The sequence below is a fragment of the Anthonomus grandis genome, chromosome 2 (genome assembly GCF_022605725.1).
Source record: "Anthonomus grandis grandis chromosome 2, icAntGran1.3, whole genome shotgun sequence".
Lineage (NCBI taxonomy): Eukaryota > Metazoa > Arthropoda > Insecta > Coleoptera > Curculionidae > Anthonomus > Anthonomus grandis.
Window position 1 is genome coordinate 33,670,837 of NC_065547.1, and position 16,640 is coordinate 33,687,476.

Below are 16,640 nucleotides of genomic sequence, written 5' to 3' on the forward strand. Positions count from 1 at the left end.
ATTGTTTATTTTCCATGTTTAGACAAAATCACTGCGTACCGTTTGCAAAAGCTGCAAAATCAATGCTGCAGATTTATTTATGGACTGAGAAAGTATGATACAGTCTCTGCAAGGCTATGTGAACTTAGTTGGCTGCGCGTGGAAAATCTATTCTCTTTGCAATTGGCGGTTTTTGTGCATAGACTGCTAGCGTCGTCTACTCCTCCTTACCTCCGAAACAAAACTTACATAAAAAAACTTACTTTTCGGGAAAATTTACATGATGCAAATCTGAGATTTATAAATAAGTTGTCAATTCCTAGATATGGAACAGCCTTCTTTCGTCGTAGTTTTCTGTATAATGCTGTGGCAATTTACAATGACCTTGTTCCGAATCCTATAAAAGAAATGTCAGTAGCGGGTTTCAAGAAAAAACTAAAGCTGCATTTTTTAACAAAACAGAATAGCTAAATTGTCAGTAGGTATTTCTTATTTTATAATTTTTTGATTTTTATGGACGAATGTTTTTTTTTGTATTTTATATTAATATTGTTTATTTTTAAATTAATATTAGTGTTACCATTACAAATGTTAATTTTTTTCTTTCTGTTGTGCTATCTAAAATAATTTTGCTTACTTTTTTTAAATAGGTTAAGTAGATTAGCCTTTGGCTAGACTTCGCCTATGTACACTATTGAAAAGTACAAATAAAGCCATTATTTATTTATTTATAAATGGTGTCCGTTGCGCTGTATGCACTCTTCAAATCGAGAACGAAGATTATTGATAACCCGTCCATCATACATTTCCCTTGATATTAATCTTATTTGACTCCTGGACATTTTGCTTTAATTGATTTGTATCAGCTGGATTATTCTCATAGACCTTACTTTTGAGCTAACCCCTTAAGAAATAATCAAGTGGCGACAGGTCCGGGGCTCCTAGGAGGCCAGTTAATATTGCCTCTTCTTGAAATGACTTTATTGGGGAATAATTGTTGAACAGCTTCAATTGCCCGATTTGACGTATGGCATGTCGCACCATCCTGCTGAAACCAGGTTTCTAAGTTAAAACCTTGAAACTGTCGGAGAGATAGTGCAAGAAAGTCTTGTAACATTGCACAATACCGCTCGGTATTAACGGTAAGTGCCCGTCTATTTTGATCTTCAAAAAAATACGGCCCAATCATGCCATCAGTAGACATAGCAGCCCATACGACCACTTTGGGGCTATGCAGTGGACGATCGTGTTTTCTGCGAGGATTAACGTCAGACCAGTACCTGCAATTTTGCTTATTTACGTGGCCATTTATATGAAAATTAGCCTCATCACTGAATAAAATGTTATTGAAATCGACGAATCATTCCATCATTTCATTGACAAATTTTAAAGTTTGAGAGTAGTCGTCTGACTTCGCTTCCGTACAGATAAGGTTGGATTCTCTCTGACTGATTGACGTACTCGTTCGATGTTTTCTGCACTTCTTACGATTCGTGGGCGGTCTGGATTATGAATTTTCACTGTGGATCCAGTAGCTTCAAACATTCTGATCCATTTTCTAATAACATCAGGGCTAGGTGATAATTGAATATCATGGTAATGAGCGCGATATAGACGGCGTGCTGTCACGATTGAATTATTGTTTTGGTAAAATGCACGTACACAAATAGCGCGTTGCTCTCTGGTAAACGGCTCCATTGCAACTGAAATTCCTTGAACCCGTTTACATTTTGACTCCCACCGTAAGTGGCGGCGTTGCCACGTCTGAAATTAAATGCACAAATAAAGTGCTGATACCCTATTCGGACACCCTGTACATTTCTCTCGCCTTGGAGCTGGATATAAGCGTTTTTCACAACTTTGTTATAATAATTATATTAGAAGCATTGCATCATGTATGTAAAAAAATATCCAAAGTCCTTTTAAAAGTTTATGAATGCCAAACATTTAAGCCATTTTTTCCCAGCTATTACCATTCTGCTTTTTGTGATCAAAACATAGGAAATTTGTTTAAGATTTTTTTAAAACCATTTACACTAATCGTAATGATATGGGCCTTCCTCCAATATTGGTACCAATGCCTCTGCTGGTGTTACTTTTAATGTAACTGACTTGTCTGTCACTGATGTTTCAGATTTGACTAGTAAAATTGCCACGTAGTCTGATGGTATCCTCAATTATTTCTTTAAAAAATGTATGTGTCCCATGTTACTATCCTTACTACTATTGAATTATTGAAACTATTTAATAGCTTTCTACTTTGTTTCCATCACTATCGAAACAAAGAATTTTTCAGGACAAAATTGAAAACTATAGAAGTGTATGCATCCAATCAGCTATTCCTAAGACTGTTTCGTTGGATCCACTGCAACAAATTTATTATCTTATGAATCTGATCTCCTGCTCCAAATGGAAAAACATAAGCAGGTAGACACCATTTATACTGACGTTTCCAAAGCATTTGATCGGGTTGAACATAAAGTTGTTGTCTGTGGGTTTTCATACTCAATGAGCTTAAAAGTTAAAGTCATTGAGGGGCAAGTTCAGAGAGAGAAGTCAAAATATTTTAATTTAAATAGTTAATCTTTGTAATGTTTTTATTTTTATTATTAGAACTTTCCGTATATTATTCATGTAAGTATCTTTCACGAGTGTGAATGAATATATGTAATCACATCTGTTATTGTTCCAAATTATTTAAAATGTTAATAGTTATTTAATATTTTTATATACGAGGTTTGTCCGGAAAATACGTATAAAAGTGGAATAATATTTTTATTTTACAACTATTCAGAAATTTTAATATGGTCTCTTTCAAAGTACTCTCCCTGAGACAAGATGCACTTTTGCCAACGCCGTTTCCACTGTTGGTATGATCGCTGGAAGTCTTCAGGTGTTAGGCTCTTCAACTGCCGTGTCGTTTCGGACTTGATTATAGTTTATAATAGGTGTTGCTTTTGCAAATTCGCTCATGGCTTTTTACAGTATTTTACAGTTTAAAATTTAACAGTTTAAAGTTTACACAGTTTACACTGTTTACAGCTAGGACTAGCTATGTACGACATGTACGTATCGAATAAAACTCAAATAGCACCTGCTATTAAATAGCAGCTATTTTCGACTGCTATTTTTGATTCGCATTAGCAAAAGCATTTGCTATACGAAAATAGCAGGTTTGTCCCAACACTAACTTGCCCCCTTGAGCCAAATCCGGCCGAACTCGAGCCACACGAGCTCTGAGACAACGCAAAACTTCAACGTAGAAATTCGCTTCACTGTCTGGCCGGGAGGAACAAATTCCTGGTGAACAATGCCCCGAGAATCAAAGAAAACAATCAACATTGTTTTCACATTGGACCTTGATTTTCGCGACTTTTTTGTTCTCGGATCTCCTGCTTGCTTCCACTCCTTGCTTTGAGGTTTCAGCTCCACGTCGAATTCGTAGAACCATGATTCATCTGCAGTGATGACCCTATCAAGAAACTCGCCCCTGTTCTCTGCCTCCATCCAATCCTGACAACAACCAACCCTCCTTGCTTTCTGATCTGGAGTCAAGATCTTCGGAACGATTTTTGCACACAATGTTTTCATTTCAAGTATTCCTGTCAGGATTTCGTGGACAATTGTTTTAGGTATTGACAGTTCTTCAGCTATCATCCTAACTGTTAATCGACGGTCATTAAGGACACAACCACGAATTCGTTCAACCTTTTTCGATTAGGACTGTTACAGACCTTAAAAAGTTTAGGAGAGAACTAAAGAAATTAATCTTACCAAAAGCTTACTACAGCATTGAAGAGTATTTTAACGACTCATTTTAATATTTAAAATTAATTATATATCTGTTGATCAGATTTATTTTATTATTTTTTTTTATTATTCTTGTTTTATGTTGGTTCTCGCCTTTTCTTTTCTTCTTTTTTGGTTTTTTCTTTGTTTATATAAAATATGCCTCTATGTACAATCAAAATCGATTCTGTATTCTGTTTTTGTCCTGTATCCTGTATAACCAAATAAATACTTGTATTATAAATTCTAGGATTAGGAAGCTTTTAGCACAAGTTTGTAAACTTAGCAAATAATTATATTTTGACTTTGACTTTTCCTCAGAAGTCGATGTGGAGGGGCGTCCTGACCGTTGGTCATCTTTCACGTCTTCTCGGCCTTCACGAAACCTTTTCAACCACTTGTTGCCGGTTGGTTCCTTTAGAGAATTGTCTCCGTAAACTTGTTTCAAACACTCGAAAATTTCACGACCATTCTTGCCTAGCTTTGCAAGAAACTTGATGTTAATTCGCTGTTCCTCAATCAGAGAGAGCTCCATGCCGACGTCAGGTAGAAAAAGGGTTACTTTAAACGTGTAAACGTAAAATCGCTATAACTCGCAGAGCGGTCTGGCTCGAACTGAGCGTTCAATGGATGGTACAGAGAGAGGAAACCGCTGGGCCGCCTCTCCCCTACGCGTAGATACCACAAACATTTTATACGTACTTTCCGGACAAACCTCGTAGAAGTGATTGTCAAATCTTATCACCATTAATAAACTACTATTTTTATTATTATTACTAATCCATGGATGTAATTATAGAAGTAAAAGCTGCCCTCGAAGCGGGATTATCCTCGATAGTGGTCACCAGGGAGGGAAATGCTAAGCTAGAAGAAGCGGACGTTAAAGATTTAACGGTAGTGTCGTCATTTGCGGAAGTGAACTTTGAGAATACACAAAAGAGGAAGATCGACGACGAGGAGCCACAGGTGGCCACAGAGGTTCGTAGTAAAATAAGTAGGAAAAAGGTTAAATCGTAGATGTAGCTTTTTCGTATTGAGGGGCAATTAAGAGTCACCTATTTAGTACAAATGCTAGTTTTGGTTAAGTAAATAAATGTTTTTGTTTGTTGTAGAATTATAAGTGTTTCATTTTGTTTACTTCCTTTGGTTTTAGTTTTGCATGCTTTTCTTTGTTACTTTTTTAATGATAGTCTTTGAGGAGCTGTTAAGTTGTTGTTTATAATTTTTTAATTTTTACTTTTTGTATGCTTTTTTCATATTTTTCGTTCGTTTTAAAGTTACATAGGGTAAATTGAATATATTGATACAGTATTCTTCTCTTGGTAATTTTTCTCTAAATAAATCACACTTTTGAAGTTGATTGTGACCAACATACTGTTTTGTAAAATTCGATTCCTTCATAAAGGATGTTGTCAGTTAAAATAACAAATATTTTTGTATCAACGTTTGGATTTATAATACTCTTCGTAGTCAGGAAATAAGGCTTTTCTCAAAAAATGTTATACATTTTATACATCCTTTTTGGTTCTACTGGCTACTGCAGATGCTAGTGGTTAGTTAATATTTTGTCATTTATTTTAGGAAAAGAATTAAAGAAAATCTGCAGCATCATTGTTTAATTTTCTGGTGACTTGTGTTTCACCCTAATTGGGCATCATCAGACCACAGAATAAACGATCTCACAGAAGCGAAGGCTAGCCCTTATTACCGAACCGATTTTTCCTTCAGGCTCCTCCCATTTACCCCCATTCTAACGGGTACAACTGTCGTTGCCCACGTGGGGTATCGGGTCATAATTAGTGTATTAGTACGAGCGTTAGTGTGTATATTTGCGATATTTTGTAATTTGCCGTTTTTTATTTTTATTAAAGTAGGTATAGAAAAGTTACATTATTATGTATTATTTATTATTATTATGCTTGTTTAAAAGCTTTGAAAAGTTCAGAATATTCCCTAATTAAATTGTCGTACCATGCAAATAAATACAGAATAAACATTATTAAATTTAATAAACATATATGTATATACCTAAACCATATGTATCTATGTATGTGCACATACGTGCAGGTACATAACATTGTACATAGATAAAAATATTAAGGTTGATTTAGGTATACAGTATTTTTATGTGATAAAGAATAATGACTTTAATTTTCAATTATCTGTCTTTTTAGGGACTGGTTTACCCATGCAAGTGCATAATATAGTAGTAGTAAAACCCTTAAAAATCTTATATTTTGTTCCAGACTATCATAATGAACGGCGACTATACAACGTATAATACCTTTACAAAATATGGACGTATGTGTGGTACCTACATATGTATATAATAATATATACATATATCTTTTTATATATAAATATATAAAAGCCGATGATACCTTCTCTTAAATGTGTTGTGTTTAAAACATACGAGAAAACATACCTGCGTATAAACCTTCTAGCTAAAATTTAATTTAAAAATACCTACCTATGTACATATGTATATGTATATTGTTAACATATTAACATCACACAAATAGCAGACTTTTTCTCAGCTAGTGCTTTACTAAAGGCAAATATTATTTACCATTATCATAAAACAACTTTCCACAAAAAAACACAAAAATTCCATTCCAAAATAAATTAAAAGTATACTAACCTACACCTCTATCGTGTATCAAAACTGTCAAATAACAATTTTTATAAAAATAATAATTATTATAATTATTCTAAAAAGCAAGGACCAATATAAGCCTTAACAAAAAAAAATCCTATTTGAAATGTAACTAAATTTTGTAGTTTGCTCCCGTATTATATGAATATAACCATTTTGATTTTAAAAATAAAAGCACTTCGTTCGGTGTATGCGTTTACTACAACTTTACGAGATATCTCAGTGTATTTGCGCCGGGTGCATCTGTCAGTTGGGCTTATAAAAAACTGGTTCACGGATATCAAAGGAGCCGACGCAAGCCTTCGCTTCTGTGAGATCATTTATTCTGTGATCAGACCTGCAATTATTAATACATATTGAAAAATGGAAAAATACACAATATTTCACTTACCGCAACAACTAACCAGACACAAACATTGGATCTACATGTATATATAAAATTACGATCCACGATAAAAATTCTTAAAAGAGGACAGGTCTATTACTAGGGTTAAGGTACATGCTGCCAAAGGTATGCACTAAATTACTTTCCAGATTCCTGATTCCAGAGTATCCGAACAAAAAGTACCGAGGTGAAAACACGCAGAAAGAAGATTCATCATATAATGCCGAGGCATACATCAGCGATGTCTGCGTTTTTTATTCAAAAACTGTCTCGAATGATGAAGATATAATGAAGAAGGTTAGCGGACTCTGGAGCCAGCACGCACATGACATAACAATAGAAGAATTTTTTAAAGACCTTAGCGCAGTAAGTGATTTTGTGAAAATTGTAGGTACAAAAAGGTACGGTTATGATTCGCGAGAAAGTAAACGGAAAAACTGTGTTACGAGAACTGCAAAACGTTTTGTTAGTGCCGGAACTTCGAAGAAATTTGTTTTCGATCGTGACTATCAACGATAAGAAGTTTTCGTTTCATGCGTATGAAACGCATTGTGAAGTGCGCGACAAAAATGGTAAGCTTACTTCTCGTGGCGAAAGACATCGTGGACTTTTTAAAATGAACTTTGAAGTTGAAGTACCTATAGTAAAGTGCAATGTGGCCGAGTCAAAGCGTGATATGCTAAAGCTTTGGCATGAAAGGCTTGGTCATGTTAACATTCGTGCCGTGGTAAGAACAAGTAAGCTGTTCGAGTTCGCAGATCGTGATTTTGGTAACGGAAAAGACGATTTCTTTTGTGAAACATGTGTACTTGGTAAGCAAACCCGTAAGCCACATCCCACAGCAAATAAATACCGGTGCATCTTTAATCCTGGAGAGAAAATTCACACAGATGTGTGCGGGCCAATTAATGTCGAATCTCCGCGAGGTTCGCGTTATTTTTTGCTTTTTAAAGATGAGTGTACACATTATCGAAAAATATACTTTTTGCGGCATAAGTCAGAAGTATTTGAAAAATTCAAAGATTTCAAGAATTTCGTAGAGACACAAACTGGCAACAGGGTTAAAGTTCTGAAATCGGATAATGGGCGTGAATATACCTCTGAACAGTTTAAAAGGTATACAAAAGATCATGGAATAATTCACGAATTTCCGTTACCATACATTCACGAGCAAAATGGCCGCGCCCGCCGAGCGTGAAATGCGAACCATAGTGGAAAGTGCGGGAACGATGCTGATTAATAGTGAAATGGACGTCGAACTTTGGCCAGAAGCAATTAGTACTGCTTGCTATTTGCTGAACAGAGTGTTATTAAATCAAGAACAAACGTCAAATCCATATAAAATTTTTTTTAACCGTAAGCCAGATATTAAGCATCTGCGGGTATTTGGTATAGACGCATACCTAAATGTGCCTAAAGAAAAACGTCGTAAGCTAAACCCGAAAAGCAAAAAACTCATCTTCATAGGCTACGAAGGCGAATCAAAAAATTACAGGCTTTGGGACAAAGAAATACGCAAAATCCATGTGAGCAGCGATGTCGATTTTCACGAAATAGAAGCAGTAGTGAAAAAGGAAGCAAAACACACTTGATTTTGGTCTTGAAGAAGAGCCTAACGCTCAACCAGCTGATCAGTTTGCCAACTATCAGCAAGCGGTTGAAGCAGCAGAACCGAATCAACAAGCGCTTGAAGACGAAGGCGAAGATCTGCAGCAGCAAGCCTTTGACGAACCGGAACAGCAAGGTCCACTGTTACGCAACAGATAAGATTATGAGTCAACACCATTTTATTTTTATACTAGCCTATGGAAGTGGCCAAAGGTAGATAGACAAAGTATTATTTTCATATAATTGTTTAAAGATTTACCCACAGGTCCCCTAGATTTTAAATTATTCTTATTTGTAAGGCGGTCTATAAAAAGATACCAATAAATTTCACTTAAATATTTTGCTTGCTATCAGATAAAGCAATAATATAAATATAGCTGGTCAAAAGTAGATAGACAAAAACAATTTTGGAATTATTTTTTGTCTAGATATTTATAACATAAAATTAGTATAGTATTGTTTCTCTTTAACTCAAGGTGCAACATGCCACGCGGAATTAGATTCTCTCTTGATTTAAGACAACGCATTATTAATGCATATCGCACGGGTGATCGTCAAATTGATTTGATTGATTTGATGTTAAAAGAAAAGCTGCTTGGGCAATTATCAAAAGATATGAAAGGACAGGATCATTAGAGCCAAAAAATAAATCTGGTCGACCAAAAAAAATGGACATTAGAGCTGTACGCAAATTAAAACAAATAAGCCAGAATAACCCTTTCATGACTTCTTGTCAAATTCAGATAGAATTACAGGCTCTAGGGATTTGTAATGTGTCCTCAAGGACTGTACGGCGAGTCCTTGAGGTAGGTAGAAGAGAATCTATTTGCACGTAGGCCAGCAAAAAAACCATTGCTTTCAAAAAAGAATCGCTTGGTTCGATTGGAATTGGCCCGTCGGCATATACACTGAACAAAGCATGAACGGAAACGTGTTTGCTGGAGCGACGAATCAAAGTTTAATTCCGATGGAATTCAATATGTTAGACGTTCTTCTGGCCAGCGTTTGACTCCCAAGTACACAAAACCCACAGTTAAGCATGGAGGTGGATCAGTGATGGTTTGGGGTTGCTTCTCAGGTTATGGAATGGGCCCGTAACATCGCATAGAGGGCATAATATTCTCAGAATTGTTATGTTGCCCTATGTCGAAGACAATTTACAATTGAGATTCCAATTCCAGCAAGATAATGACCCGAAGCATTCCTCCAAAAGTACGAAGCAATTTTTCGAAGAAGAAAAAATACCAGTTTTAAAATGGCAATCCCAGTCACCCGATCTTAATCCCATCGAAAATTTATCGGAAATTGTAGATCGTGATATTAGGTATACAAACTATTCAAATAAAGGTGAATTATTCGAACGGTTGCAACAGAAATGGAAAAATATTGGTTTTAAACTCATAGATAATCTTATTGAATCAATGCCATGTAGATGTCAGGCTGTAATAGACAATAATGGGTATTTTACAAAATACTAATATTGTAGATGGTTTAGTTTGTAATTTAAAAAAAAATACTTCGGAAAAAAAAAGAGTATTGGTTATTTTTTAAATTTGTCTATCTACTTTTGTCCAGCGTATATTTAGTTATTTCTTATTATTTACCAAATTAGGTGATTGTTTCTAAAGAATGTTTTATAATTTTTATACATGTTTATGTTGCCCATAATATACTTAAATATCTTTATTATAGAATTTTTATTTCCTTTGATTTTTTTTTAAAAACTATTTGCCTATCTACTTTTGGCCATTACTGTACATTAGCCATATGAGTGACTACATCTTCCATAAACCACATGAACTGTCCCACATAAATGATCCCAGTCCTGGTAAGACTGTAATTGATTATTGCATATCTATACCATAGATACCACCTGATCCTATTTTACGAAATTTAATATGTATTATACACATGTAGATTAATGTTAGTGTTTGCTTAGTTGTTGTGGTAAGTGGACTATTTTGTATTTTTCCATTTTTCAATTAGGTCTGATGATGCCTGATTAGGGCGAAGCATGTCATCATAAAATTTACCTTTGATGCTTAAGATTTTGTTTAATTCTTTTGTCTTTGATTCATTGTTATGGTAAGGAAAATAATGATTTTGCTTACAAACGTGTTCACTAATCTAAATGATGAGTTTCAATTTGATTTCAGTATCATTAGATTTACTGAAATAAATAAGTACATTATAAAAGTTTATTTATGGATTAGTTGGGGTTCATTTTTAATTAAAAAAACTCGTTTTCAGCTACTTTTCCTCAACTAATTTAATGGTAAACTCAACATTTTGTTACCACGCATCATAGCTTTAAAATCAATAAAACTTATTTTTAATTCATCATAAACCCAGCCACATACAACTCAATTTCTTACTACAATACTAGTAAAACATACATTTTGGTAAAAATGCAGGGTTACACAATTTTCGTTTAATGGGACCAAATTTTTGATATTTCACCAATGAAGAAGCAGAATCCTAAAAGTGTGATTATTTAAAAAAAATTTCTTGTATTCACTTGATTTTATATGATTTTTATTATTATAGGTACATTATAGTCTTTAATAGTATCAATAGTAAGTACTTTTAATATGGTTGTATGGTACAGGGGTGCATGTAGCTATTAAAAAAAATTAATTTTACATTAAATATTTAGGAACCCCCAAGCAAAATGGCCAAAACTGAGTCTGAACCTGAAGCAGAAAAAGAAACTGTTGAGAAAAAAGAGACTGTTGAAGCCGAAGAAGCCATGGAGGTCGACAATGCGAAAACAGGTGCGAACACTAAATGAATAAAAAAAAAACAAACTTATTTCATTTTTTTTGTACAGAAATCAAGACTGTCGAAGAACCGAAGACTGAAGTAGCTGAAGAGAAAAAACCAGAAGAAGCGAAACAAACTGAAGATGAAATGGAGGTTGACACCAAAACTGAAGAAAAAAAAGACGAAAACAAAGTAGATAGCACCAGTAACGAATGTAAAGAGGAACCATCGCCGAAGGAAGAGAAAACCGAAAAGACTGACGAAGCAGTAACAGAAAAAGAAGAAACCTCCGAAGCCAAACCCACAGAAGAAGTGCCAAAGACTGAAAAAAAAGAAGAAGAAAAAAAAGTCGAACCCGAAGTTGCCAAAGTGGAATCTTCAGAAGTGACGACTTCCAGTGATAAAGTCGAGGCTGTAAGCGAAACTGTTGCAGAACCAGAAGCGAAAGTAGAAGAGCCCAAAAAAGAAGAAGAAAAAGAAGTGAAAGGAGAGGAGCCAACGAAAGTGGAAGAAGTGAAAGCTGAAGAGTCAACAAAAGTGGATGAAGCCAAAGCAGAAAAGATGGAGGAACCGAAGGTGGAAGAAACGCCTGCCAAAAAGCCCGATTTGACCGAAAAGAAACCGGAAGAGGAGGAGAAAGAGAACAAAAAGGACTTGGCCAACGGGTTGGAGAATGGAGAGGAGGCAGCCGCGGCAGTGTGTGTATTGAACGGGGAAGCATCGGTGAGTTCATTTATAACACACCCCACAATAATAACAAAGCTAATAAAAATAACAAGTCCAGCACAAAAAAACACATTTGTGCTGGGCTTTCTCATTTCATCAGGATGATTTTAAGTTTTATAAAAATGTTGAAATGTTTGGGTCTTAATAGGAAGTGGCGCTGCTTATCTTGACTTTTTGTATACATAAATAAAAAGGGCTTTATTTTATTCTTCACCAAGGGCAGCAATGCTATTAACTTAATCAAGTGTAAAGAAATGATACAATAATTAAATCATTTTAAAATAGAGAAAAAAACAATCTGTAATAACTATAAAATTAGAGTACAAAAATAGCTTGCTACCAAATAGTATACTGTTGGCATTCAATTTTACAAATATTATAAGACATCAATTTATAGGAACTTTGTATTAAATATTTGAATTTTAGAGTTCAATGATATACAGTAGAAAATGCTATCTACAAAAGATGAGATACCAGATAAAATAAAATCAACTACCGCCTTGATACAGTGTTATTCATTGTTGGCTTTCAAGAAATATTCTCAATATTATGTAAGAGATCCCCTATAGGTTATTCGATGGTGTGTTTCCATATGTAGCTATCTACAAAATGCTTTATATTTAGGAAACACAAAATAAAGTTTTATAGGCTGTATCAAATCAAATCTATAAAAAAACACTTTTTAATAAACCACATCTTTTTATTTATATATTTTTTATTTGAATAAAATTTAAAAAAAATTCTTATAATGACCCAGATTTTCGAAAAACATAAATAATAACTAATTTAAATAGGAAAAATGCAGAGCCATATTTGGCACATAATACTTTCTCAAAGTTGTAGTGATGCGAAAAGCTATACACTTAAAGAACTAATGCTAAACATAATAATGAAAGATAAAAATACTTATTAATAACATTATTGTAAGAAAAAGTCTTTGCCCTCAGGGTCATTTACATCTGGAACCACCGTTTCATCCTCATCAATGATTTCGTCACTACTTAGCAAACTTGTAAAAAAGAGCCGGCAGTCATCTGGGACACTTCCAGAATTGCAAATTTCTTTTAAATGTTTTAGCTTTACTGCTGAAATTTTCCTCGTGTAAGGGTTTAAGACGTTTTTCTATGGAAGCAACTGTCACTCGTCTTCCTTTGTGTGGAAGAATCATTATACTGCGAAAATCTTCATCAAAATCTGTTTTAATTTTCATTGTAAAAGGCAATGCCTTTTCATACCTAATCCACTTAATATGATGCCAATTAACCACATTCCCATCTTGATCCTTGTTTCGGTTGATCATAATTAGCTTTGCCAGGGTTTTCCAGTCAACAAAAGCTATGTCTTTTTTTTGAAAAACTTCGTATCTAGGGTCATTTTTTTTGCATTCCGAGCACTGGTTACCCATTCATGCGGCAAATAAACTGGGACATTTTTGGATGCAATTTCAATTCTTGCGTGCATTGAATCGCATTCCATTTGGCTGTGTCCTGAAACCAGGAGTTTTTGGTCAATGACCTCTATCGGTAAAACTTAACATAAATAAACATAGCGGCAATAAAATTGATTTTTATTTTGGCCTCCACATGTGTCACTAAAGAGCCTTACATTTTGAATGGATGTAGAAAGACTTTTGAGGTGGTGGAATAAACAAGATGCTATTTCGCATGGGCCATGTGAACCTTTTACTTCAGACCACATGTAGCATTTTCCAGAATTATCTCCACAGTTAAAAATAGTGAAATTGTATGTGGCTAACTTCTTCTTGTAAGAAAGAATGGGGTTAGTGGGATCTGTTGGCACATACAATACTTGTTGCAAATCAAAGTTGGCGGAATGTATTTTTTTAGGATTTTCCTGTCTGGCTCTTTCTTTATTTTTAATGTGATCTTCATAGTTTTGCAGCAAATTTACTTTGATTTCCGTATTATCAGATTCATACGCTGTACATGTTGGACATTGATCCTTTTGAGGCTTACGGAATGATAGATTAAAATGAGAATTAAAAATATGGCGATAGAATGACTCCTTTAAACATTCCATATTTTCTTTGGCACAATCTTCTTGGTATAACCTGTGCATCTGCTTTGGGTTCAATTTTGGATCCAAGTACATTTTTTTTGAGTCTTTTCTGCAGTAATGGGAAGAGACTGTAGGAAATTTCTGAATGTTGTTTTAAAAAATTTATTTACTGCATCTTCTGATATTTTAGAGGTACCATAACCGCCTCTCTTATCTTTTTCGGTGGTGTTACTATTTGGGACACGTTTTTTAATGGCAAAATTCAGAAATCCCTTTTTAACACCAAGGATATTAAGTAGCATTGTTCTACATACATTTATTCTAGAATCCTTAATGCACAGATAAAATTTCATAGATTTGGATCTTCTTAAGTTGTTAGTGCCAGGTGTTCTTCTTTTACAATCGATAACCTCTACCAAATTATTTAGGAAATCTCGTTGCCTATCAACATTTGCAAGATTCCAAAATGATGTAAAAATATTTATCCTTTCTTCCTGGCTAATACGAGTTTTGTATTTAATCCTAAATTGAGAAAAAAAATATGATCTACGTTTAAAGAAGTGTCAGTCTTATTTCTACCTGCAAGAATTGTTGCATGGTTCACCTAAGAACCTGCCTGGAACGTGATTTCCTTTTGAGTTTATATATGGAAGCCCCGAATTCTTATTGTCTCTGCGAACATTTTTTTTCCAAAAAGTGGGACATCTTTTCTTTTTATTTTTTGGTTCAACTGACGTATCTTTTGGTATTTGATTAGTATTTCTAAGTACTACGTGATTGTCTAAGCCACCATCATCTAAAAAAATTATAATTAATACCAAGAGTCATTACTGTTTTTATTAACTTACCTGATTGGTCACTGGGAAGATAGTCTGCATCTCTAATGGAGTCATTTGAACCAAAAGGTTCTTCGTCAAGTTCTGCTAAAAAATCATAAATAAGAATAATAATAGAATAAAAGAATTAATGAAGAATAAAGAATAATATTACTATTATTTATGTAGATAATTCTCATATTATTACTGATTTTATTTACCGTTAACTGATTGGCTGGTGGATTCGGGTTCTTCAGCAGAGACTGTATTTGAATCAGAGTGGGCCGAACAAAATGGTGCCTGATTAAGATTTTCTAAAAAGACATTTTTATAATTAAAACTCTAAAAAACTATATCTTTAAACAAAAAGTTTAATTTCTTAGGAAAAGGTAGTTGTACTGTTGTACCTACGTATTGTAAAAATAATATTATTACGTTAATAATAATTAATATTGACAAACAAAACTCTAAAATCGCTTTAGCACCATCAACACACACTCATAAAATAGATAGATATAGATTTACGATTGATTTTTAAGCAAAAACCATCCACATTTTTTTTACACGTTTTGTATTGCTATAAATAATTAATGTAATACTAAATAATTTACAGAAACAGCCATAAGTAGGTACTTCTGAGAATAACTTTAGATACGAACTTAAGCTATCCTAAAAGTTAATGAATTGTAATTGCAGAATTGGCAAACATAAATAAATACGGCCTTTTTTTATTTATTCACAACCAAAAATCGGTAAGAACAGTAGACCAATTTACTAAAGACAATAATAAGATATTACAATACAATAAGTTAAAGATAGTAAAAAAACTTACCAGTAGTGTCCAAATTTTCAGCGACGCCGACGTCAGGAATATTTTCTAAAGATGGTTGTTTGGGCAGCATCATTAATATTTTTTGCCTCGACTCATTTTGCACGAAAAAAGTTTACACACGAACGCAATGCTTATCAAAACACAACCGACCGCTTAAAAAACGAATTTAAAAACGTAAATGAAGAGTTCTAAATCAGCTGACACGTCTAAACAAGTAGCTAACTGCAAAGCGCGCCAAATTTTTACTTAAAATAATTATTTTCAAAACAGGCTATGTGATTTTGGAGAGATATGGAATTCACAAAAATATATTTTCACAGTTCCAAAAGTAGCTATGTGATTTTAAACATATTTGGGGCTCATAAAATAATTTGAAGAGTAGATAGACGCTTTTTAAATTGCCAATTTTGGCGCCAAATTTAAATTTATCGATATAGCACCTTTTGGAACTATTAGAAATCCTTATTTTCAACAAGGCTATGTAAATAGCTCAAAAATACAATTTTTGAAGATAGCCACATTTGGAATCAAACCATCGATATAATAATTTAGAAAACCGTGTTTTGGGCACTTTTGAGTTCTATGGCCTTTCCCAATTATTGGACGAACCTACTTAAATAAGTTATTACTTATTTTAGTAGGTTCAGCTAACTAGGTTCAACTACTTGCTCTCAACTCTTCTAAACCTACACCAAAAATAATTACATTTCGCTGCTTCACAAATTTCAATAGTCAAGTCCGTATTACAAAACCCAACCTTGGTTAAACGACGAAATCCAACAATTAAAAAAATTAAATCCCTACAAAAATACGATCAAAATAGGTAAACTCACAAATTATTAAAAAATCGTCTGGTTTCAATGGTACGAGCAGAAAAAAAAATTATGTTATCAACTCAATCAACTCTGTTAAACTTTGGAGAACCTTAACCCTCTAATGCATAAATTTATTTCTGCATTAGAGAAATTATTTTTGTATAATTTTGTTATTTAAATATAAATCTAATAATATAAACTTACTTAGACGTCTCTTTCATCCCCTAGCTGTCCGATAAAAACGGGACACCTT

The 16,640-nt window shown here is 33.9% G+C and overlaps 1 protein-coding gene and 1 long non-coding RNA gene across 2 annotated transcripts in view; one reads left to right on the top strand and one right to left on the bottom strand.

The window, feature by feature from the left end:
* LOC126733495 (enolase-phosphatase E1-like) overlaps window positions 1–16,640 on the top strand; it is a 33,980-nt gene that overhangs the window by 13,423 nt on the left and 3,917 nt on the right. Inside the window, exons 4-6 of the mRNA XM_050436811.1 lie at window positions 4,568–4,746; window positions 11,074–11,191; window positions 11,248–11,903. Of these exons, the coding sequence (XP_050292768.1) occupies window positions 4,568–4,746; window positions 11,074–11,191; window positions 11,248–11,903 (953 nt within the window). The remainder of the gene's footprint in view (window positions 1–4,567; window positions 4,747–11,073; window positions 11,192–11,247; window positions 11,904–16,640) is intronic.
* Window positions 14,299–14,911, bottom strand: LOC126733505 (uncharacterized). Its single transcript, XR_007659740.1, has 3 exons — window positions 14,774–14,911; window positions 14,505–14,721; window positions 14,299–14,447 (listed from the first exon to the last, which is right to left on the bottom strand). It is a non-coding gene; the product is annotated as an uncharacterized LOC126733505 (long non-coding RNA).